General features: G+C 41.6%; 1 protein-coding gene and 1 long non-coding RNA gene across 4 annotated transcripts in view; one reads left to right on the plus strand and one right to left on the minus strand.

The window, feature by feature from the left end:
- Positions 1-2,084, minus strand: part of LOC130273648 (uncharacterized) — a 56,368-nt gene extending 54,284 nt beyond the window's left edge. The window contains exon 1 of the long non-coding RNA XR_008844072.1: positions 1,033-2,084. This is a non-coding gene — a long non-coding RNA (uncharacterized LOC130273648). The remainder of the gene's footprint in view (positions 1-1,032) is intronic.
- Positions 377-26,674, plus strand: part of TMEM245 (transmembrane protein 245) — a 70,532-nt gene continuing 44,234 nt past the window's right edge. Inside the window, exons 1-7 of one of the 3 annotated variants that reach the window (XM_056520797.1) lie at positions 377-1,107; positions 7,756-7,873; positions 12,360-12,461; positions 13,251-13,364; positions 22,286-22,477; positions 23,835-24,004; positions 24,948-24,971. In XM_056520797.1, the coding sequence (XP_056376772.1) occupies positions 466-1,107; positions 7,756-7,873; positions 12,360-12,461; positions 13,251-13,364; positions 22,286-22,477; positions 23,835-24,004; positions 24,948-24,971 (1,362 nt within the window). In that variant the 5' untranslated portion in view covers positions 377-465. Of the gene's footprint in view, positions 1,108-7,755; positions 7,874-12,359; positions 12,462-13,250; positions 13,365-22,282; positions 22,478-23,834; positions 24,005-24,947; positions 24,972-26,674 lie in introns of all 3 variants that reach the window. The other 2 variants (XM_056520796.1, XM_056520798.1) reach the window with 2 other exon arrangements.

Below are 26,674 nucleotides of genomic sequence, written 5' to 3' on the forward strand. Positions count from 1 at the left end.
ATGGACAGGGTTTGGTAAATCTCCCCCATAATGTACAAGTCGGTGTTTACAATGCAGTTAGGAAACCAAACACTTTCTGGAGCAATGTATTGTATATACACATTTACAATGTAATGCGTTTCCGGTGAAGCCTCCGTGTGTACGGGCAGCACTACACCGGAGGAGAGGGCAGAGGGGAGCGGCCATAGCACTGGTGTGAGGGGCGTGCACGCAGAATCTTGTGGGATGGACGTGCACATAGCATCTAGTGGGAGGGGCACACACACACATCATCTGGTATTTATTGGAATGGGCGTGCACGCATCTAGTGGGAGGGGCGTGTACGCAGTATCTTGTGGGATGGACGTGCACATAGCATCTAGTGGGAGGGGCACACACATCATCTGGTATTTATTGGAATGGGCGTGCACGCATCTAGTGGGAGGGGCGTGCACAGTAGCAGCCGGGCCGCGGACGCCCTCAGACATGGAAGATAATGAGGAGCCTCACCACGGCGACTCTCGCTCCTCCAGCCCCACACATGGCTCCCGGCCTGGCACACCTACCCGGCAGGCGAGAGCCGCACATCTGGCCGACACCCCCGCAGCTCCCAGGCAGCCCGCACAAAGTTCGTCCCGCAGCCCTCCCTCCCTGCTCCAGCTGCCCACGGGGCTGCCCCTCCGTTTTGACCGGAACATCAAGCAGGCTTTCTACAACACGGGAGCGCTGCTGTTCGCGGCCGGGTGCTGCGGGGCGGCCGTGCTGGTCTACTTCATCCTGGAGGCCTTCCTGCGGCCGCTGCTGTGGGCCGCCCTGTGCGGCACCTTCCTTCACCCCTTCAAGCACTCGCTGACCGGAGTGTGCCGCCGCTGGCTGTGCCGCCTCCAGAGACAGGGTTCGCCCATAGTCCTGGCCACCCTGCTGCTGCCCGTCAGCTTTGTTAACCACAGCATGGAGGCCCTTGGGGAGTTTGTTGCCCGCAGGCTGCGGGTGCTGGTGCCCGTTTTGGCCGGGGCCCCCCTCCTGTACCTGCTCTACCTGGCCGGAAGTTACCTCGGGGTGCGGGAGCTGCTTGCCAACGTGTGCGGTGTGATCTGCGGGGCTCTGGACTACTTCAGCACTCTGTGGGTGAGGAGGGCACCGGGTGCCACCATCTGCTACAGGGAGTGGGGAGGGGGCTGCATATGGGCTTAGTTCTTACAAGATGGAGAGAAGCGCCAACTGGTTGCTATGGGTAACAACGCCACTGTGTTCCTGCACCAGGTTGTACCACGTGTCCTGCAGGGGGCACTGGAGGTGTAGGAAAGGGGTGGCATTCTATATAATGTCCCTGAGAGCTGGGCTAGACGAAGCAGTGTTTGTTCCCATGTATGTTCATGAATGTCAGAGGTGGCTATAGGGAGCATTGGATATCTACCTCCATGGATTAGTGCACTTGCTTTGGCTGCCCCCAGCAATACTTTTGGATCCAACTGTCAGAATTGTGGCACATGACACTTTAGACCCATTTTTTATACAAAAAAACTATAAAATGTGCCTTGTTTGATAGGGGGCGTAGCTGATTGAAAAAGGGGCTTTGCCTAATGTACAACAACTCATAACTGGTATAAACTTAGACAAGACAGTACTAACAAGAGTCCCTTTAGATGGGCAGACTTGTGCCCGATGCGAGTGCTGATTGGTACTTGTGCTTAGAGATCCATTACATGGCTCAGTTATTGTGCGCAGGCACACAAACAATTTTAGGGTTGCACACCTCCAGCGACCCACTCATAAATGAGCTTTCTATTTTGCTGATAGCTGGGCCTATTATATACTTCCCTATGTGACTGATAGGACCCTGTGCACTGAGCTGGGGAGTGAAGAGCTTAGCCACACACTATTCTCAGCTTGTTTTAGAGAGCTTGTGGGGGACTGAACACTCAGACCCCGACTGATCGAAATTGGTCACGTGTCTCTGAAAAATGCCAAAAGTTTTTTTGATAGGGACATGGTAGTGTGCCATAGTCCAGTAAAGCACCAAACACTTTGAGCCAATTTGAATTTGCAGTAATAAAGACAATAAAAGTGGCCTCTCGTTTCTGACCCCAGTGTTTTTCATAGTTATTTATAGCCCATCTTATTTCACTACCAATCACAATAAGACTTGACATTTTTTTTTTAAATGAAATCAATAGTACCCTTTGGGAATAAACCTGCTATTTACATGCAAAACACACTAGATATAGGGAGCGGCACTGCTAAATGTTTTACCTTGAGCAGACAAACCGGTTAGGCCTTTCCAGAAGTTGTTTGATCGTCTTGATATATTGCCTGACAGTCAAAACAATGAAAGTTATTTGCCAGTCATAGATTTCTGGATAAAAATTTCACATCACTATTTGGGACATCAATGCACAAATATGATTTCTTAAGCTCAAATCGGCTCTTTATAGACTTGCATTGCAGAGTAGGACCACCCACTTGACTACTTCGTCCAGAATGAGCTGATATTTACAAAATAAAAGTTATTCTGGATTTTTTTCATACAAACCTGTAGGTCACTCTGCTCTTCCTGCTGTATAACATGATACTTGCAGATTAGACTGCATTTTTAACTTGACCGGTTACTTTTAGGATGCAAAAAGGACACATAGGGCGCTGCGCACATTACACCTTTTTTCTGTGTTGTCTAAGTTAAGATCAACTATTAGTTGGCTTAAACCGTGACTGTGTGTCTCGACCAAGACTTTTTGACTCATTATTGGCAAACAGTATTACATGTAAGGCAATGCCCCCTTTTGCTAAGGACACACCCCTAGGGGAAAATGTCAAAAACAAATGTTAGCGGAAGTCATTTAGGACATTTTTCATCATACAGGTTACACCAGAATTTTGGCATATTTGCAATAGTAAAAGGGGTACTCCGGTGGAAAACTTTTTTTTTTTTATAAATCAACTGGTGCCAGAAAGTTAAACAGATTTGTAAATTACTTCTATAAAAAAATCTTAATCCTTCAAGTACTTAATAGCTGCTGTATACTATAGAGCAAAATCTTTTCTTTTTGGATTTCTTTTCTGTCTGTCCACAGTGCTCTCTGCTGACACCTCTGTCCATATCAGGAACATGTGTAGACTGCACAGACGGAACTACTGGCAGGCGGATAGTGAGGGATGTCAATCACTTGGCTGTGATGTGGTGCTTAGAGGCACTCCCTGGCCCCGCCTTCTGGACACTCTAAAGCGATTAACATAGTAATTCCTACCTATTTACTGCCTACACTAAACAGAAAGGTATATAAAGAAATGGACATTATTGAGGATGTCTTTATGGGAAGAGTTGCTACCAGGGCTGTGGAGTCGGTAGATAAATGTTCCGACTCCGGAGTTTTCTGTACTTCCGACTCCTCTGTATTAATATGGGAATGTATTTTATACATTCCTTGAAGGAAAGAAAGGCAACATAAATTACCACAGGACTACTGGCTGGGAAGTCAACAGTCTACTGTATTGAACAGTTTGTGTGCTGATCTGCTGAAGATAGGGCAGTGGGAGGATCCAGGAAGGGGCATTTATTATAAAACATGATTTCCCTAGTAGAATCCCATAGTCATGTTTAAAGGGGTACTCCGCCCCTAGACATCTTATCCCCTATCCAAAGGATAGGGGATAAGATGTCAGATAGCCGGGGTCCCGTTGCTGGGGACCCCCGGGATCGCAGCTACAGCACTGCGCTTTCATTACTACACAGCGAGTTCGCTCTGTGCGTAATGACGGGCGATACAGGGGACGGAGCAGCGTGACGTCATGGCTCTGCCCCTCGTGACATCCAGGCCCGCCCCCTTAATGCAAGTATATGGCAGGGGGCGTGATGACCGCCACGCCCCTTCCCATAGACTAGTATTGAGGTGGCTGGGCGTGACATCATGAGGGGCGGATCCGTGACGTAACGATGCTCCGGCTCCTGTATCGCCCGTCATTACGCACAGAGCGAACTCGCTCTGTGCAGTAATGATAGCGCGGTGCCGCAGCGGCAATCCTGGGAGTCCCCAGCAGCGGGACCCCGGCGATCTGACATCTTATCCCCTATCCTTTGGATAGGGGATAAAATGTCTAGGGGCGGAGTACCCCTTTAATCTAACAATCGAGTTAACAATTTTTTATAGCCTTAGCTGAATGTCAGCAGTTTTTCCAATGTTTTATAGCTTCAGTCTTGAACTATTGACCCTCCATTCCCTTCACTTATACAAGTGGCTCTAGTCCTGCAAAAACATATTTACTTAATCACTTATCAGTGAGAGGCTAGGTTACCCATGGGTTCCCTGTAACAGCAGAACACAACACTATGGAAAGTATAAGTATTGCCGCTCCTAATTGTGTGTTGTGTGCCATATAGTGAAGCACATGAAAAGCATGCTTCTCCACGGTCACTTAACGTGTTCGTTTTGCGGTTACGTGAGGCACTGCATGCATTGGTCTTTATTCTTAAAGTAGAGAAGTCATTAATTATAACTTTTAGTGAATTGGGACATTTAACCTTGCTTTTTTATTTTTTTAATTCCAATCTAAATTTAGTCGGAGTTGGTGCATTGTTTGCACATTGTTTCCGACTCCAGGTACCCAAAATTTCATACGACTCCTCGACAACGACTCCACAGCCCTGGTTGCTACTGTGTAATTTAGGTGAAAGATGCTCTTTAAAGGTCATAAAGGGCTATGGAAAGGGCTCGGGATAGCTTTTAGCACCCGAGTTCCGCAGCTAATAGCTTGAAGTGATCTCTGCTTTGCTAGGCCTCCATGACTGCCTGGACACTGCTTTTGATAGCCCTATTGCAGGCTCTACCAAAAAAAAACCTTCCATAATATTGTAATCCCCTTGCTTTCCATTTTATAACTGTTATAAATATGTATATAACATGATTGATGCCCTACTGTGAATGACTGAAATGCGGGGGGAAAAAGCCAGAAATGCATTATTGTTGGTCAAGTCATATCCCAGAAAAAATGGAATGAAAAGTGATCAATAAAAAATAACATTATAAAGTACAAATGGTCCAACAAAAAAACAAGCTCTCATATGGGTATGCAGATGGAAAAATAAAAGTTTAACAGATAAAAATTAAAATGCATCCATTTTTAATTCCTAAATCTTTAAGGGGTTAATATTTAGCTGTGCAGAGTGACTTTTATCCCAACCTACTTTCACAGAAGTCACATAGCAAAACTTATCAGTCCTGCACCCTGTCAGTTCTGCTCAGCAGATTATATTTGCAGCATTTTTACACACTTTCCATGTCTGTCTATTTTAGCTCTAATGGTTGTCATTCAGATTTCGGCCTTTTGCACCCTGCACAGTTTTGCAGCAGTACAGTGCTTTGATGGGTCCTGTGTAGAGCGGTGTGCAGCATGCCGTGATTTCATTATGCCTCTGTGTGGAATTGGAAGCATGTAGGAAAATACAGCTGTAATATGACCTTAGCAGAGTTTTGTTCTGCTCTTAGCCCATTCAGATTAATGGCCTGAACATAGTCAAGTATTGATTATATATGTTTATTTAGTGAGACTCAAAAGCCTTTTCTGCTGTGCTTTTGAGTCCTGCGACTTTTGCAGAAAGTACCAAACAGCCTTACCTAAGCATCTTTCACTTTGCTGTGATCACAAATTTATGAATCACACTTGTGCATAAAAGTCGCAAACCTGAACCAGGTCTGACCTAATATACAAAACTGCCTTTAGAGAGCACCATTAGAAAGTTGCACAAAAATGGTGTTCTGAAGTGAATTATTTTTTGTTTATGTGAGCCAAATTTAAAGGACAACTGTAGTGGTCAAAAATCCCTGCCCAAATGTTCCCCAAACAAAAGTTATACAATTCAGTCAATTAGTTCTATTTACCTATATGCAGCCGTTTCTGAGATATTAGAGTTGCCAGCATAGCCCAGTAGTCCTGCGTCCGTCCCCTATTCATTACATTGCAGCCGCCATCTTGGGGACGGAGATCTCTTCCTCCCAGCAGTGTTTGTGCTCCCCCTAGCCTCTGTCAGGTCCTCCCTGCTTATGCATATGCATGAGCGGGTGCTTTCTGAGGCAGCCATAGGCTCATCCTCAGAAACGCCCCTATCTGTAAGATTCAAGCAGGGGGAGAATGAGGACATCCACAGCTCCTCCCCCCTCCCCTGCTCTGTCTACATAGGACCTCACTTATCACCGGGAGGATTCAAGTTTTTATGGGGAAAACAGAGCAAACCACAGAGCAGGGAGGGGGGGGACGTGTGTGTGAAGGAGACATATTGCACTGCAGGGGCTGGTGGTGTATAGACTACAGGGAATAAATATCATACTGATTCTGTGTGTGAGATGCTGGGAGTTGTAGTCCCTGTTATGTGTGTGTGTATGCCAGTGTTTCCCAACCAGGGAATGCTGGGAGTAGTAGTTTTGCAACATCTGGAGGCACCCTGGTTGGGAAACACTGGTGTATGAACTACAACTCCCAGGAGACTACAGAGATACAATAGTGGTGTTTGTGAACTACAACTCCCAGGAGACTACAGAGATACAATAGAGGTGTTGGTGAACTACAACTCCCAGGAGACTACAGAGATACAATAGAGGTGTTGGTGAACTACAACTCCCAGGAGACTCCTGATACAATAGAGGTGTTGGTGAACTACAACACCCAGGAGACTACAGAGATACAATAGAGGTGTTGGTGAACTACAACTCCCAGGAGTCTCCTGAAACAGTAGAGGTGTTGGTGAACTACAACTCCTTTATACACTCAAACAGCAGAAAGCTGACAGGGCATGCTGGGATTTGTAGGCTTGCAACAGCTGGAGGCACCGCTGGAATTCCCAGCATGCCCAAACAGCATATAAAATAACTGGGCATGCTTGGTGTTGTAGTTGTGAAAAAGATGGAGGGACCCCTATCAGGACAGTTTTATAGACAAACAATTATGTTTTTTTTTAACCATTTTTCCTTTCACTCTCCAGTGTCCACACTACAGTGAGCATCTGCTTCATCACTGGACAGGAGCAGCATGGGCAGGGGGAGATGAGCAGAAGGGGAGGGTGTATGCATAGGGAAGGGAGATGTGGGCGTTACAATATAATAATTTGCTCGGGGGGATAGAACAGGGGGAGGGCAGCAGCTTACAGGAAGTAAGCACAAGGCATGATGGGAGATGTAGTTTTTCTTTCACTTGTCCTCAGTAATTCATGTGCTGATAACGGGAGAACGACTGGGCCAATTTTGATGGGGGAGACATAGTTGGAAAGGTCTTTCAAAGACCTATTAAATGAGGTAAAAAAAAGTTTTTTTGCCCAGCACTGCAGATGTCCTTTAAGATAAGTGTGCCCCACAAAAACAAAGCAAAAAAATAAATGACTTCGAAACTCATTTTCCGAAGACAACTATGATAAATGTCCCGCGATACTGCTCCTTAGGTTATTTTCACAGCAGAGTAATGCAGGTTCATCTTCACGTCTCCATCCAACCATGGATCTAATAACCAAAATTCATAAGTGCAAAGGGAAAAGTTGCCCATAGCAGCCAATCAGATTGCTTCTTTCATTTTTAACAAGGCCTTTGCAAAATGAAGGAAGAGATCTGATTGGTTTCTATGGACAACTTTTCCTCTGCACAGGTATTGATAAATCTCCCTCATAGGGATTTTGGGTCATTAGATCTACAGTGGGGCGGGGTTGCTTGTATTAGTTTTGAGTGAATCTGTCCTTATGCTTCTTTTGTCCTCATTGATCTTGTGGTCAGTGTTTATTGACTGTTGATCTCTTTCTAGATTTGGACGCTGGTCATCGGCTATGCTCTGGCCGTTGCATTTAAGTGGAATCCAGAAACTCAGCGCTACCTTATTGCCTTTTCAGTTCCTGTGTGGCTCATACTACTCTTCCATTTGGGTAAATATTTTCCACGCATATAACCATTAACATAATGGTAAATGTTTTGGATTTTTTTGGATTATGAGGTCCATGTTATCAGCTATTGTGAATCTCTTTGCCATGGTTGAGTTTTTATGTAGCACATGCTACCCCTTAGCTTTAACTAGCTTGAATCCTTATACACTACATCATTATATGATGGGTGCTGCACACACCATCAGCTGACTGTGATGTTCTGGCTGCAGACATAGCCTGGCCTATTTTGACATTCACAACACAGTTCTTTGTTTGTTATTTTGCCATCTCTGTCTCCTGAGAGGCACAAGAGCTTTTTTGCACAATGATTTGTATATTTTAATGGTATTATGTTCTTAAGTTTTTGGAAAAAGGAGGAAGAAGGGAAAAATGTTATTTGACAATCTTTGGGGTTTTATTTTTGGGTCTACAAAAGATTATGCAAATTATATTTTTCTCATTTACCTAAATAATTGATGTAAATAACAGTCATTATAATTCTCATGTTATCAACTATTAATTTGAGTACAATTCAAATTTTATTGAACAAACCGCCTAATGATAACAGTATTTTTTTTTAAACATAAACTTACACTGCATTGTTCCATATTACTATGCACATTAAGTTTCAAAACACTTTATAGGTTGTAAAGAACTGAAAATTGTCATTTGTTGTGTTTGCAGAATATTTACTGAAATGAAAAGCTATTTCAACAAACTTTTAACAACAGATCAAAGAATAGTAGTACAAACATTTAGGTAAACAACATAAAAACCAACTATCAGCAGACCGTCTTGCAGCAGATCATGGTGATTACACAAAAAAGTCCTCAGCCTGTGGAAATGCAAAGAAAGTAATAGGCAAGCAATAGGCAAAAAGAAACTGTGCTAATAGGCCAAATAGCTTCACAAGTCTTGCATCCATTGAATTTGTGAGTTTTCAGACAGTTTCTGCTTGAATTTGTTTGCAGGATGTCAGAATAGCCTCCCAGAGCTGCTGTTTGGATGTAAACTGCCTCCCACCCTCATAGATCTTTTACTTGAGGATGCTCCAAAGGTTCTCAATACGATTGAGGTCCGGGGAGTATGGAGGCCACACCATGACTTTCTCTCCTTTTTATCCCCATAGCAGCCATTGATGCAGAGGTATTCTTTGCAGAATGACATGGTGCATAGTTCTTTCTTCTGTATCAGGGAAGAAAGTGGTCAGTCAGAAACTCCACATACTTTACAGAGGTTATTTTTACACCTTCGGGGACCCTAAAGGGGCCAACCAGCTATCTTCTCAAAACATGGCTCCACCACCGCCTTGCTGACATCGCAGCCTTGTTGGAACAGGGTAGCCTTCCACCAACCATCCACTACTCCATCCATCTGGATAATCCAGGGTTGCATGGCACTCATCAGTGAACAGGACTGTTTGTAAATTAGTCTTCATGTATTTTTCTGCCCAATGCAGCCGTTTCTGCTTGTGAACATTGGTTAGTGGTGGCCAAATAGAAGGTTTATGCACAGTTGCAAGACTCTGGAGGACTCTACACCTTGATGTCTGTGGGACTCCAGAGACATCAGCAGCTTCAAATATCTGTTTGCTGCGATGTAATGGTATTTTAGCAGCTGCTCTCTTGATCCGATGCATGGACCTGGCAGAAATCTTTCTCAATGTGTCTTTACCTGCATGAACCCGTCGGTTCTCTGAATCATCCACACATCTCTTAATAGTGCTATGATGACGCTTAAGTTTGCGTGAAACATCTAATGTTTTCATACTTCATCTAAGGCATTGAACTATTTTTCTCTTTTTTGGCAGCAGAGAGATCCTTTTTCTTCCCCAAATTGCTTGAAAAAGGTGCTCTGCTTAAAGGAAATCTGTCACCTGCACTAACCTGTCGGTACCTACATTGCAGGTGACACTGATGACAACGGTACTCACCTTGTCCTGTTCCATGGCGGGGATCTCCGGTAATCTCCTCGGGGGCTTGGGTGGGGCTTAATGACATCACGAAGCTCCGCCCATGCCCCAAACTGCTGCTGCTCTGTGCTGGGTCTCGCTGTGAGAGAACAGCATCGGTGACGTCAGTAAGCTTCTCCCGTGCCCCAAGCAGGGTGCCTGGAGCGGAGCTAACGGAGGAGATTACTGGAGATCCCTTGCACGGAACGGGACAAGGTAAGTACCGTTGTCATCAGTGTCACTTGCACTACCTGTAGGTACAGACAGGTTAGTGCAGGTGACACTGGTGACAGATTTCCTTGAATAATGTGCAACACCACCTTTAGTAGTTTTTCCTTAAATTGGGCTCACCTGGCAATCTAATTATCACAGGTGTCCAAGATTGTTTTCATTGATCAAAAGAGCCCTGAGACACAATGCCATCCAAGAGTTAAACTGAAAAACAAAATATTTAATCTTTGTGACACTTGTAGAAAGACACAAATAGAATTTCCTTAATTATTTGCAACAGGGTGTAATTGTAGTCTGTGGGTCAGTGTGACAACTGTCATACCAAATTTATGTTATTGACATTTTTATGTTTGCTACTTTTGCATGATTAACCTCTTGCCATCACAGGATAAATATGTTTGTCCTCAATGGTGGGTGCTTGCTGCATTGGGACGAGCATTCTCATCCTACAGTTAAAGGGGCTGTCCGTTACAACTATATTATCCCCTATCCTATTAAACTATCACAGCATGCTAAACATGTAAACATGCTGATAGCAACAACAAGAAAATAAATGCACGCCTCCTAGTGTCTCTTTGATATTATCAACACAGATAAACATTACATATTGTGCTTACTGGAGGGTGTTGCACTCTAGAGGCAAGTAACAGGTGTGGGCAATATAAAAATTACACCGGAAATCAGATAAAAAGGAGAGAAGTTCACTTAGTCTTTGCTTTGTGTGTCTGTGTGTGCCACACTAAGCATGGACAACAGAAAGAGGAGAAGAGAACTGTCTGAGGACTTGAGAACCAAAACTGTGGAAATTGTACAAGTCCATCTCCTGAGATCAGGATTTGCTTTTGTCCACAGTGCGCAACATTATCAAGAAGTTTGTAACCCATGGCGGGACGGAATAGAAAAATGTATGAAAGGTGTCAATGCAGGATAGTTGGGATGGTGGATAAGCAGCCCCAAGCAAGTTCCAAAGATATTCATGCTGTCCTGCAGGCTCAGGGAGCATCAGTGTCATTGCAAACTATCTGTCAAACTATTGCCAAAATGAACTTGAGTAAGCCAAGATCCTTCTGGGAAAATGTCTGGTGGACAGATGAGACCAAGATAGAGCTTTTTGGTAAAGCACATCATTCTACTGTTTACCAAAAACGGAATGAGGCCTACAAAGAAAAGAACACAGTACCTACAGAGAAATATGGTGGAGGTTCAATTATGTTTTGTTATGGTTGTTTTGCTGCCTCTGGCACTGGGTGTCTTGAATGTGTGCAAGGCATCATGAAATCTGAGGATTACCAACAGATTTTGGGTCGCACTGTATAGCCAAGTGTCAGAAAGCTGGGTTTGTGGCCGAGATGTTGGGTCTTCCAGCAGGACAATGACCCCAAACATATGTCAAAAAGCACCCAGAAATGGGTGGCAACAATGCGCTGGAGAGTCCAGATCTAAATCCCATTGAATAGCTGTGGAGAGATCTTAAAATTGCTGTTGGGAAAAGGTGCCCTTCCAATAAGAGAGACCTGGAGCAGTTTGCAAAGGAAGAGTGGTCCAACATTCCGGCTGAGAGGTGTAAGAAGCTTATTGATGGTTATAGGAAGCAACTGATTTCAGTAAATTTTTCCAAAGGGTGTGCAACCAAATATTAAGTTAAGGGTGCCAATACTTTTGTCCAGACCATTTGTGGAGTTTGGTGTGGCATTATGTCCAATTAGCTTTTTTTCCTCCCTTTTTTTTGTTTAGTTCCAATACACACAAAGGGAATAAACATGTGTATAGCAAAATGTGTTACTGCAATCCTTTTCTGTGAGAAATACTTCATTTTCTTGAAAAATTTCAGGGGTGCCAACATTTACGGCCTTGACTGTATGTATGTGTATATATATATTTTTTTATAAATATATATATATATATACACAATCATGGCAGTAAAATATACACAGTCATGGTGGAAAAAATAAGGGTCTTTTCACACGTATGCAGAAATTCAGAAGTGTGAAATATCATAGATGTCTATTGGGCTTACATTTGAGGCGGAATTCTGCCTCAAATAGAAGGCCAATAGACTTCTATGGGATTGCACACTTCTGAATTTCCGCATGCGGAATTTCCACACCAATTCTGCACAAAATCTGCACAAGCCAGAAATCACCCGTGGAAGTGGAATTGGTGTGGAAATTCTGCCCGTGTGAATAGACCCTAACAGTAGTTAGTAGCAATAGCACACTGTAACTGTGTAAAATACTGTTATGTGCAGGTTATTGTTCCTGTAATAATACACTATATTTATATAAGTTTATTTTGTATTTATTTCAGCATCTGTTGCTGGGTCTTGGAAGATTCCAGTTTTTGTCATTATTGTGTTCCTGATGACAGTAGGTACCCTACATGAGAAGCAGGCAGCACAGGGTTCTTCAGGTAAGGGAGGGTACAAACCACAGCCTAGTGTTTTTAAAAGTTTGCTTTACTGTAAATGCAAGTTGTCTGGTGAATAAGATCATTTCTTATAGTTAATTCAATTTAAAACATCCCCAAATATGTGTGTGTTATGTTATTTAGTATAGTCCCTGTACCTATCATCATAAAAATGTATTTAAAAAATATAAAGATTTATTAAAAATACTCTTGCTAACGGTGCTATGCAGTTTACACAACTCCCAGTTCACAAAAGCATGCAATGGGGGAGTTAGTGTGGTGCAGTTGCCCATAGCAACCAATCTTCTTTCTTTTTAAAATAAAGCCTGGGAAAAAAGAATTAAGCTATTTGATTGGTTTCTATGGGCAATTCTACACAAGTTTTGATAAATCTCTCCCAATTTTTTGTATCCATTGTAACCATGGTTCCACCAAGTTACATGGATCAAGGATGCCTAGATATGATAACTATTATATGAAGTTCTGTTAATGACATGTAGTGAACTGTGACCAGTTAAATGTGAAATACAGCAGGCTCAATGATTTAAAGTACTTTTTCTTGTTTTGTGTCATACTGACAAGCGGCTGTTTTGCAGAGTAAAGAAACCAGCAGAGTAATAGTTTAATAAAGAATTTCATTCCAAAAGGAACATAATATAATATTAATTATTAATGATAATAGCATTATGGAATCAAAGGGTTGTGAACTGATATACTGTAATCATCTTGTTTGGTTACTTACATTTATATCTTACATTACTTTCATTTAATTTCATTATGCTTTATTTTTAGCCACAGTACTTCCTGGTCAAGTGATAACCATTGCAGCTTCAACTATTGCCATGGCAATTTCCATCACAGGTTTTGAAGAACATCAGGAAGAGCTGACCACAGCACACCGTCCAGGTGACTGAGTACTCCGTAAGATCCTGATATTTTTAGTACTCAATGTGTACCATACTGTGATAACCAAAATCTTTTTATTAGGGATGCACCGAAAGGGAAAACGAAAATTTAGACTGTGCCTGGTTGAAAACTGAAACCTAAAATGCATTGCCCCACCCACTTTTTTATCTTTCCATATACAGGGATGTTTGAGGGCTTATTTTTTGCGCTGTGATCTGTAGTTTTTATTGGTACCCTTCTTGTTGTGATTTCTCTTTTTTTTATCACTTTTAATAATTTTTTTCTGATAGAAATCTATATTTTTGGACTTTGATGCTTTTTTATGTTTATGCCATTCACTGTACACTATGATTTATTAATTTTTTTTTACACTTTTCAATTTATTTATTTTTATAGGAAGAGGGGAATTTTTTATTGGGGAGGGGCTTATTCACTTTTATTGAAAACTTTTTTTTTACTTTTTATTTACACTTTTCTAGTCCTAGACTATATATTGCAGTCTTTAGGTTGCAGATACAGATCAGTGCTATGCATATGCATAGCACTGATCTACTTCTCTGGTCTGCTCAATGGCAGACCAGAGAAAAAGACCCCATGCTGGCAGCAGTAGGCAGGTGAGGAGACCTCCGGCCGCCATTTTAGCTAATCTGATCCCCACGGCTGTCAGATCAGATCAGCCACCGAAACTGCCACAGATGCCGTGATCAATAATGATCATGGCATCTGAGGGGTTAATGCCGGACATCAGCGCGATCGCTGATGTCCAGCATTACCAGCAGGTCCTAGGCTTCTGAAAGCAGCCGGGACCCGCGGTCTATGATGCGAGCGCAGCTTCTGCACTCGTGTCATAGCCACAGCGGGACACAGCGGGCATACAGGCACTTCCTGGTGCGCTAAGTCCTTGGCGCCCAGCGCGTACCTGTACGCCCTGTGTCATTTAGGGGTTAGGCCATTCCCCTAATAATTTTCGGCCCGGAATTCCATTACCCGAAAATGCTGAAAGGGGCCTTTTCGGCCAATAATTTTCGTCGGCCAAAATTTTGGTGCATCCCCATTTCTATGATTATCGTGTTTGAAATATATTTTGATGACATGGTTATCCAGTTTATAAAAATAAAGGAATGAGATTTATCAAAACCTGTCCAGAGGAAAAGTTGCCCAGAGCAACCAATCAAATTCCTTCTTTCATTTTTTAACAAGGCCTCTGCATAATGAAAGAAGCGATCTGATTGGTTGCTATGGACAATTGGGCAACTTTTCCTTTGCACAGGTTTTGATAAATCTCCCCCAAAGAGCCTATCCTAAAGAAAGGCCATCAATATCCTCGTACCCACCTCTGATCAGCTGTTTGAAGGTGCTTTTTTTTTTTAGCAGTGCAGTCTTTTCAATGGATGCAGTGTATGAAGTCTGTTCTGTACTTGAAAATGCTGTACTATTTGTATACTTTCCAGTCCAACTAAAAATGTAGTCCAACTAAAGCAGCACTTAAAAATGTATAAAAGTTTGAAAGTATTAGTAGTGTTTGAACACTTTATTGAATGTATTTTTAAGCCGGCTGTGATTGTAGACTGTGGTAGGGGCGGGGCAAGGTATTTAGGCAATTAAGCCTCTGTGCAGAATGTTTAGAAAATGCATTTAAAGGGGTACACCGTCCCTAGACATCTCCTATCCAAAAGTGATCTTTGGTGCGGCACCCCAGTAATCCACAGCCGACATGCCCCCTTCACTCATGTCTAAAGGAGGGGGCGTGACGGCTGTGTACTTCTGCTCCACTGCCGTCACGCCGCCTTCTATAGAAATGAATGGAGGGGGCTTGCCATGACATCACAATAACGGAAGCCCTTTGTCGGCGTTCTGAATGACAGGGTGCCGGCCTGGAGATTGCTGGGGTATCCAGTGGCCACATAGACAGCATAGAACAGTGCACAGCTAGCACAAAATCACACAAACTAGGGACCTCTACCACCTAAGGTAAACAGTGTTGTGCCTGTGACAGTAGTACAGAGATGATGGAACTGGGATCTGTAATCACTAGTAAGAGGGAATTACACATCCCCAGCAATGCATATGTTCTGCATTGATCCATTAGGTCGTCGTTCTATTAGTACAGTTAAATTCCAGCATTGGAGATTGATCAATGTGGCTATTAGCAGCTGCTGTCACAACTATATATAGAGTGGGCTTGGGCCCGGCCTACTCCATACACTCTTAAAGGGGTACTCTACTGGAAAACATCTTAATCCTTCCAGTACTTATCAGCTGCTGTATTCTCCACAGGAAGTTCTTTTCTTTTTGAATTTCCTTTTTGTCTGACCACAGTGCTCTCTGCGGACACCTCTGTCCATTTTTGGAACTGTCTGGAGCAGAAGAGGTTTGCTATGAGGATTTCCTCCTACTCTGGACAGTTCCTAAAATGGACAGAGGTGTCAGCAGAGAGCACGGTGGTCAGACAGAAAGGAAGTTCAAAAAGAAAAGAGCTTTCTCTGGAGCATACAGCAGCTAAGTACCGGAAGGATTAAGATGTTTTCCAGTGGAGTACCCCTTTAAGGGTGTATGGAGTGGGCCGGGCCCAAGCCTACTCTATACCTAGTTGTGACAGCAGCCGCTAATAGCCGCATTGAGCAATCTCCAATGCTGCTAATGGATCAATGCAGAACATATGCATTGCTGGGGATGTATAACATTTTTTAATAGAAGCAATTTACAAATCTCCGTATATTTATAGGTTTTTAGTGTACTCAAAACAGATTCACAGAAAAAAACACTAAAAAATTAAACTTTAATAAATATCCATTTTAAAACGGATCCATTATAGATCCAGTGGCCAACACACAAAGAAAACTGAAAAAATCTTGCTGCATACAATCCCAATGATGGGTGATAAATGCAGTCTTACAAAAGATATAAATTAAAATACACTCAGAGTGATGCTCAATCAGATTATATTATAAGCACCTACCTAAGGGTGGGTTGAAGGTAGGGAAGAGATGGGATAGGGTGCTATAGGGAAATGAATATATATATGGCCAATTGATGCATACGGCCACTACCTAGCACTCACCCTATAGCCGCCCTACAGCTACTCCTGCCGCTAGGCGGAGTAGACGCCCTGATAAGGGCGGCCCCGCTCCGGAACCTAAATCTAGACCGTCCCTGGAGTGCCCTGATCTAACACAAAAAGGAAAAAATCTCACTATCTCACTGGGGACCCCTGTCTGGCTGTAGGATAGGGATTGGATACCCTAAGCTATTTATATACCAGTGGGAGAATGGTGGATAATCAGGTCAGGGATATGCGGGGTTACCACCTAGGTTATTCCTACAATGTGGGATACTTGTTCAATGTGGATGCATCCTGTCACCTAATACTCTGTATAGGGGATGGAGATATCATGCAGAGAGATAGGAAATAATGTATATGTGTAAGTTCACCACAAGTTATAAAAAAAAATCATACACAGGTCATGCAAAAAAAAAATATATATATAGATGGTCAAAAAATCGATCACAAATGCCAAGCTATCAATATGGCAGACCACCTGAAAACCACAGATATCCTGATATCACTTATAAAATATCTGCTTGTATGTATATTAGGTATGAATCAACTCACATATATCCGTCTCTGTATGTAAAATAGTCTCAGGTTTGACACATGACACAGGAAGCTTAAGCCCATATGCTCAGCTGAGAAGAAAACCGAATGGGTCTCACAGAATGTATAAAAAAACGTATACTTATCAAATTCTGATTGAGGATATACTCTGGTGTAAAGTCCCAACGCGTTTCACGCCCCCCCGTTCATCAGGGGACAGTCTGGGGGCAGTCAGGGTGGGAGACAATCCTGGATGGCCGATGGAGAGCAGGATGTATGTGGACTGCTTGTGGCCATGCTGACATTCATCCAGCATCTGGATGAAATAGTGTATTAAAGTCCCTCCCTCTAATGGCCTGTCCAATCAGCGTAAATCTAACCTATTGAATCTTACCTTCATAGGTGTGTGGAGTCTGCCGGACATTGCGTAGAACGCCGGTATTTGCTGATGCCTCGCGCTCCAATGTCACAGTACGTGCACTTCCGGTATGTAATATCCGGAGATGCGGTCTATCATATGACTCCGTACGCTTTGCGTTGCCATGGTGGAGGACGCGTTGCCATGGCGTCCCTCCATTCATGTGATCCGGACTCCCGGATCACATGACTTGGTGACGTATCATCCCGGCGTGTGTTTAAAGATACATACACTAAAGCCGAGGCAAGAAGGAAGTATCATTATGTAAAGTTCGGCTGCAGAGAAGGAATTAACCCTGTATATCCCAGATGGCCAGGATGTCTTCCTCAAAGGGGGAGGTGCCATCCAACTGGATTTAGCTAATGGATATGATTAACCCTGGGTAGTCCAGTGTGCATCAGTGATCAGAACAGCACTGGAATATGATTAACCCTGGGCAGCCCAGTGTGCATCAGAAGTCAGATGAACACGGAATATGTATATGTCACAGTATATATCTGTCAGCATGACACAAGAAAAATTGATATACGTATATTTCCACACAAAATTAGACTCCGCCCCCATAGATCCACAAAAAAGGAAAAAATGGGGATAACATTAATTGTTCAATAGTGTATTGTTGGTTGAATAATATAGTTATAACAAGACACATATAAGGTAGAAATGAGACATGATATTCTCATAATGCAGTAAAATGACACCATTTCTAGTGTCTATAGAGTTGGCCAGTTCTTGACACTCCACTATGATCCTGTATAGATCTACTAGAAAGGAAATGTATGATCTCATCCCATCAGCAGGTATCATCACTGTAATAAAACATGGTAGAGATGTATAGACAAGGTGTATTCATAGCAACTGCTTAAAGATATATCCCAATTTTTGTGCCTAAATAAATGAGGAAAAGGACAAAACCTCATTTAGCCCAATAGGGGCCACAGATCTAAACCTGTAAATCCACGAGGTTTCTTTTTGCAGCAATTGTGTGTCCAAATTGCCCCCTCGGGGAAAAGGACGGATGACCTCTAAAGCTGCAAAAGAAATTTCTCTTGGGTCACCACCATGGACCTCATGAATGTGTCTGGCAAGGGGTGTATCTCGACGGTGTGCAATATCGTTTATATGTTCACACACCCTCCATCAGAACTCCCTGATAGTTTTGCCTATGTAGTCTTTGGGACAACTACATTGACACAGATAAACCAGACCGTTGGTGCGGCAGTTTACAAAGTCCCTGATGGCAAATGACTCTCCAGTACAGGAGCTGTTATTAATTTTAGTCTTACGCATAAAGGGACATGCTTTGCATCCACTGCATTTAAAATTCCCTGTGATGCGACGTTCAAGCCATGTCCCTGAGGGACTGATATAGTGGCTATGGGTTAAACGATCCCCTAAATTCCTGCCCCTCCTGTATGTTACTAGGGGGCGATCTGTTATTACCTGTTCCAACAGGGGGTCCGCTTGTAAGATGGACCAATGCTTAGATAGAATTTTAAGGATGTCTGGTCTATGTGTGTCAAATGTACCTATAATACGGATTGCCCCATCTGTCCTCTTTGATGGTGTAGGTACCAGTAAGGCGGTCCGGTCCTTGTCAGGTGCAAACTTAAAAGCCTCCCTCAGCACCTCCTGAGGGTAGCCACGTTGTGTAGATCTATTTTGCAGATTGCTGGCCTCCCGATAGAAATCCTGGTCAGTAGAGCAGTTTCTACGTACCCGTAGGTACTGGCTTTTTGGGATTCCTCTTTTTAGAGCTGGGGGATGAAAACTGGTCCAGTGGAGCAAACTATTAATTGCTGTAGTTTTCCTGAAGATCAGATTTTGATAAGTATAATTTTTTTTTATACATTCTGTGAGACCCATTAGGTTTTCTTCTCAGCTGAGCATATGGGCTTAAGCTTCCTGTGTCATGTGTCAAACCTGAGACTATTTTACATACAGAGATGGATATATGTGAGTTGATTCATACCTAATATACATACAAGCAGATATTTTATAAGTGATATCAGGATATCTGTGGTTTTCAGGTGCTCTGCCATATTGATAGCTTGGCATTTGTGATCGATTTTTTGACCATCTATATATATATATATATATATTTTGCATGACCTGTGTATGATTTTTTTTTATAACTTGTGGTGAACTTACACATATACATTATTTCCTATCTCTCTGTATGATATCTCCATCCCCTATACAGAGTATTAGGTGACAGGATGCATCCACATTGAACAAGTATCCCACATTGTAGGAATAACCTAGGTGGTAACCCCGCATATCCCTGACCTGATTATCCACCATTCTCCCACTGGTATATAAATAGCTTAGGGTATCCAATCCCTATGCTACAGCCAGACAGGGCTCCCCAGTGAGATAGTGAGATTTTTTCCTTTTTGTGTTACATCAGGGCATTCCAGGGACGGTCTAGATTTAGGTTCCGGAGCGGGGCCACCCTTATCAGAGCGTCTACTCCGCCTAGCGGCAGGAGTAGCTGTAGGGCGGCTATAGGGTGAGTGCTAGGTAGTGGCCGTACGCATCAATTGGCCGTATATATATTAATTTCCCTATAGCACCCTACCCCATCTCTTCCCTACCTTCAACCCACCCTTAGGTAGGTGCTTATAATATAATCTGATTGAACATCTCACTGAGTGTATTTTAATTTATATCTTTTGTAAGACTGCATTTATATTTATTAAAGTTAAATTTTTTAGTGTTTTTTCTGTGAATCAATTTACAAATCTGTTTAACTTTCTGGCACCAGTTGATATAAAAAATTTTTTTCCAGCGGAGTACCCCTTTAACAGCCCCATGACATATGTTACAATCATTGGTCATAAAGGTGTTAAATGTGTATATGGAGGGCACAGTTTGTTGTGGACAGTGAAATGCAATCTAAAAAGCTTCCCAGATTTATTTCTAAACTCAAGACTAAAATAGAGCTTTAGCTCCGTTTTATGTCTCTGGAGTTTAGAAATGAAGGCAGAAAAATACAGGGACAAGGGCAAAATATTTATGCTCAGAACCATTCATGCAGTAATCCCAGTGACACTTAGCCACAGACACATGTATGGTAAAATACAACAAATGTATGGGGTTGTTGACTTTAATAACAATATGGGTTAAACTAGAGATTAAAGACCATGAGCTGATTAAGTAAACATTTCTTCTGACAAAAGATCTCACAGTGCTATGTACAAAAATAAAGAAATAAATGACATACAGGTTACAAAAAGAGTGCTACAAGACAATTCAGGAAACTAAAATGGGATAAACACAAAAAAGTCCTTACATATGATTATCGGTGCATGGAAGTCCTTGTGAGAGATCCTTGATTGTATATAGTTTCCAAGATGTTACCAGAAGCTGTAACCAAGCCCTCAGCATCTATATTATATAGCTGAATCCAGAGGGTCAAACCTCCTTCCCTTTTTGGGTGGATCATGTTGGGGCTGGACCATCATATATTCTCTAGGTGACTGACCTCCGAATCACCTCAAGTTTCTCCGAGCATGACTAGTCCAGGACTGGGATTTCTTATCCCATCGTATGACCTGAGTTTATGATTGTTGGTGTCCTTGGTCCTGATCAGAGGTATCCTACAGTGCAGGCCCTAATAAAACTGTACAATACACAAGTACACATATACAGATAAAATAAATACTAAGTGAATTTCCACTCAAGCCTTGGACCAGACATACACATACACAATTAAAATACATAAGGATTGATTTCACACTCAGGCCTTGGGCCTGACATACAGCCCCTATTTACAGTTCCCAGAAGAAATCTGTTTGACTTTACCTTATGCATCTGGCACTATCTTTTTGAGCTTTGATTCTGAGTCTGTCAGCAAACCATATTCCTGACATTCTCCATCCAACAGAAAATGATAAGAATCCTCAGAAAAAGTGCAGGGTGAATGCCAAACATAACATATTACTGCCCAAAGTGCCATTTGAAGCCTGCATTCTGTGTTGCCATGTGTACCACACTTTTAAAAGAAAATAATTGTTTTATTGTGAAACTTTTTACCTGTTGTAACTTTTCAGCATGTAAATACGTAACAGTTTAATGTGTAACTTAAATTTTATTAATAGCAAGTTACACAAAAAATTAGAACATGGAAGCATAGAACATGGTTTCTTAATTGTTTTCTACTGGGGCCTCACCCGGAAAAACATGGTCACCAAGCTAATGTCAAAAATTATAGAAATCACCAGAGTTTTTTTTTACGAATGTGTCTCCTAAACCCAGTATATTATAAATAAGCAGGGAGGCAACCATGTGGATTGGTGCAGCCAGAGAAAGACTTGCAGCCTTTAATCTTCTCTCTCGAAACAGCCGCCCCTCAATAACTGGGGGGGATACTGAAACACTGTAAAATGTCCATAGAGGTTGATGTATGGTATATTCATATCTCACTATAACAAATAGAAAAGGCACTTCCATGGACCCATCCCTAGCCCTTTAAAAGAGTTAGTATTAGTCCTGACCCCTTAATAGAAAAGTTGCTAGGAATTAATTTTTGCTTTTAATTTTTTATTAATCTCTATGTCAACCTCTATAACCTCTATTTTTAGGGCTGAGACCTTACTTTTCCAATTTGCTAGATGGACAGCTCATATATATATGAGTTGCCCATAGCAACCAATCATTTCTTTAATTTTTGAAAAGGCCTCTGAAAAATAAAAGAAGCGATCTGATTGGTTGCTATGGGCAACTCAGCAACTTTTCCTCTGGACAGGTTTTGATGAATCTCCCCCAGAATTTTTAAACCATTCATGGCTAGCAGAGAGACTCACATTGTGAACTGTAGTTGAAATAGAAGGTTCACCTTGCCAGTGTTTTATTAACCTTTCTCTTATTCTTTAAGTAAATAAGTTATTTTATGTTCTTTAGCAGAGTCTGTTACAAGTGAAACACCGACTACACCGATTTCCTCTTCAATTGGAAGGCAAAGGAATGAAGTTGGGGCATTTCTTAAAAAAAAGAAAACCAGTGACATCTATTTTGTTTTACTTGTGTGGGCAATAGCCATTGTCCAGCTATGGCTGCATCTATGGATCATACAGCTCCTTCCAGTACCAATTGCCGGTAAGCCATACTCACACTAACCATATGAACTTTTATAGCAACACTTTTTTTTATACAACTGGGGCTATCTCCTATTAAAAACAACTCATGCAAGATGGCTGCCCCCATAATAATGTAAAATAAATAGAGAATACAAAGAAAAAAGAATGTTTCAATATCTGGCTCTAATCTGGAAATAAAATCTCTGTACTTAAGGCTGTAACTTTAAGAAGTCTTGAATAAAATAGAAACATTTAAAAATAAAGTATAAAGGTTATTAAGAGATTGAAATGTTACATCAGGATGTATTTTATGTGGCACAAAAAAACCATGTGTGACACAGACTAACTATAGATATATACAAATATTTTTTTGGGTAGGTACAGTTGTGTGCAATACTTTAATGGGTCCTGACCAGGAGACAGATGTACCCAGAGGAACCCCGGTCCAAGTTACCCATAAACTCAGATTCATGATTTTTATTTTAATCTATCATGTTATCTTCTGGAATTGCAGCTAATACAGTTTGCAGTAAAAGTCATCCCAATTCTAAATTAGCAGGAATCTGTCTGAAATGTCACGGACTACAAGACTTTTAACTACATATACTTAGAATTGTAGATTATTTTGCTTTAGTGGGTCATGGTTCTAATATAAATGTTCAGATTTATGGTAATGTATGATTTTCACAGCAAATCCAAAGTACTACTCCACTGCTCAGCGTTTGGAACAAACTGTTCCGAATGCTGGAGCTGGTGCCGGGAGCTTGTGACGTCATAGCCCCACCCCTCATGACCACCCACCCCGCCCCCACACTGCCATTTTCCCTCCCATAGACTTGCATTGCGGGGGCGGGACGTGACATTATTAGGGGCAGGGCTATGATGTCAAGAGCTCCCGGCTCCAGCTTTCGGAACAGTTTGTTCCAAATGTTGAGTAGCGGAGTACCCCTTTAATACTTTTCCAGCGTGAAAGTAAATTTCATTTTTGCATAGCCTCTATAAATATTTTAAGAAGCACCTTTCCAAATTTTCATACATGTTACAGTGTTTTTTTGCAGGGAAAATCGTTTTTTATCCTGACCTGAAAATTTCGTCACAACTATTGTGCATGTCAGTCTTGTACTTTTACAATTCAGCCTCACTCTGTGGAATGGAGCTTAGACATATCCATTGACTCTCATCCAAAATCATATCTGAAATTCTTTTAGGAATAATAGAAGCCTATGAGTTATGGTGATCAGACCCTCAGTCAGGCCAGGACTTGTATCTGCAATATAGACATAAAAATGTGCATGTTAAATGCTTGCGTGAAAAGATGTTGTGTAAAAGCTGTGCTAAAGAAGTTTGAGGTTGAGTTTCCAATTTGTTTGTATTAGTTTTTGCAGTTAAAAAGCTTGTGATCCACTTTGGAGTCATTGGTTTTTTGGGGAATCGTTTTGCCTCCTGGTGGGAAGTAATAGAAAAATTTCTGAGTGAACGAAAGGAAGCTTTGGCTCCTAGACCCATTCGAGGACTGGGAAACTTTGTTCTGAAAGTTGACAGTAAGGTAAGTATCTCTGATTTAGTGCTGAGCTTAATAGTGAATGTATATCACATATGAATCACACACATTATTTTGTCATGCTGCATTATACAAAATATAGTTTTTATTTAGTCACATCATGTTATTGAGATCCCCAATTTGATTAGAATGTCGATGTGATTATAATATTTGAGAATTATTGGACTCTCCTTGTTGTTACCCCCAACTCCCACAATTTTTTGGGTACTTACTGGTGGCTTTTACATAAGTTGGATTCCTCCAGGTAGTGCAGTAACTAAGGTAGGTGTCTACAGCCAATCAAGGGGAGCTTTACACCAGCAGAGAGGCCTTTTCACCGGAAATCATGGATTTCCCCAATTAGGCTACAGTCTAAACTAATGAACGCCAAGTGTTTTTTGTTTCTTTTAAAAAAAAATGTTTTTTTCCTGTTTACTGTACAGGACTATATGCAACTGAACGGGATATTGTTAGAGAATCATCTTTGTGCAAATGCAGTAGAGAGAAGTTACAGTATTAGGCATGGTTTCTGTGAGATTACTAAAGTATCATTTCTTCTTTTAACTTTATTATGTTATAAAGTGCTTGACATTTGTGATATCACAATATCAAAAAGCTTTATAAAGAGAATATACCATAGTAAATCACACTAAGAATTGTGTAGTGTGCTTTTCTTTGTTTTGATTGTACCTTTGGATTTTGGAGGATTTACTATGTATGCTGCATGATCTGATGTTTAGTCTTAGAGAACACTGTAACCCTGTCTTAGTTGCATCCTGGAAATATATAGCACTCCTTTGCTATGTATTTGTCCCTTGTTATGTGTGTGCCTCTTGTTCTTGTCACATTGTATTTGCACAATCTTCACTAATGTAGTGCTGTCTTCTCTTCCTCTCTCCCATTTTCTTCTTGCCCCTTTTTTCCGTTGCACTTTCCTGCCCACATAAAGATGTGGCATTGGCTTAATGAGCAGGTAAAGCAACAGCTTCTCAATCTGTTTGTCTTTTGAAATGAACTTCTGTCCATGTGTCTAACATTCAGGGTTCATGGGTCTTAATACACAGCTGCGTGTGCTTCTTAAGATGGCCATACTCTGGAGAATTTGGATGGCTACAGAGGTTTATTTAGATTATTATTTACCAACCAACAGTTTTAAGGTCATTGTCAGTGCTGTATTTGAAAGATTGTTCTTGTCGAGCAACAGATGGAGTTACAAATCATGGCAAAGATCAATCAGTAATTTGGTGTATTACCTTATGGCATTGTCATCCAAGAAGACAGCCTTCACTGACCAACCATGAACTACAAGTCATTCAGAAAATGGCCATCTGAAATCCCTAAAATATGGGAAGCTTTAACCTATGCTACCTCCTAAAGGGGTACTCCAGTGGAAAACATTTTTTTTAAATCAGCTGGTGCCAGAAAGTTATACAGATTTCTAAATTCTATTAAAAAAAAATCTTAATCCTTCTGGTACTGATCAGCTGCTGTATACTACAGAGGAAGTTGAGTTGTTCTTTTCTGTCTGACCACAGTGCACTCTGCTGACAGCTCTGTCCATGTCAGGAACTGTCCAGAGTAGGAGAGGTTTGCTATGGGGGTTTCCCCCTACTCTGGACAGTTCCTGACACAGACAGAGGTGTCAGGAGAGAGCACTGTGGTCAGGATGAAAAGAACAACTCCACTTTCTCTGGAGCATACAGTAGCTGATAATTACTGGAAGGGTTAAGATTTTTAAACAGAAGTAATTTACAAATCTGTTGAACTTTTTGGCACCAGATAAAAAAAATAATAATAATGTTTTCCACCAGAGTACCCCTTTAAGCAATATCTGTCAGCAGCATCACACACATTAACCTGTTTATGTGTAATAGTGCGAGCGATGCTGGATCTTATGCAGGTTAAAAAAAATTTATTCCGTTGTGCCATTCCTGAAAAAAAAAAAAAAAGACAAATCCAAGCATACAAAATGCAGGTCTTGGTGCACAGGATCATTCCTAACCCCCCCCTAATGCACCTCTCTGACTGCCTGGCTGGTCCCTGTAACATGTCCCCTTCATAAATGTTCATCTTCTGCTCTCTAGCACAAGGGGGTAATGCAGGTAAGGTGTACGAGTTGGGAAGGCTCACAGCACATACAGCAAATGTATCCTCTGTTTTCCCCAATGTATCAGGAAAAGGCCCAAAGAGTCCTGAATGGTATGCATTGGGCATACCTTTTTAACTGTATAGTAAAGCTCAGTACAATTTGCTGTTCTATACAGTGTGCTACTGCAAAAAAATGTAAATAGTGGGTATGTGGTTACTGGGGACAGTGCCACTGGCTGTCAGAGGTATACGTCAAGATGTTGATCTCATTCTCACATACTGTATACATGCACATGGAACAAAGTAATGAACAATGGACTGGCACATTTGTGTGACTTTGGTCAGCAATTGTATTCTCTCACCTGTTGGAAATGGCTTATGCTGGGATAATGTTTCAGTTTAACTGTACAACAAATGAAGGTAAGAGACACTGTTGGTTGAACACATAATATGCTAGTATTAACGTATTTGTGTGCAATATACACATTGATGTACTAATGTTCTGGCTATCTGCATTTTGCTTGTTTTTCTAAAATAATAGCTTCTACTTCTTTTACTGCTCACCGTGCATTGTATATGCTGCTCTTT

Source organism: Hyla sarda, chromosome 5, assembly GCF_029499605.1.
Source record: "Hyla sarda isolate aHylSar1 chromosome 5, aHylSar1.hap1, whole genome shotgun sequence".
NCBI lineage: Eukaryota > Metazoa > Chordata > Amphibia > Anura > Hylidae > Hyla > Hyla sarda.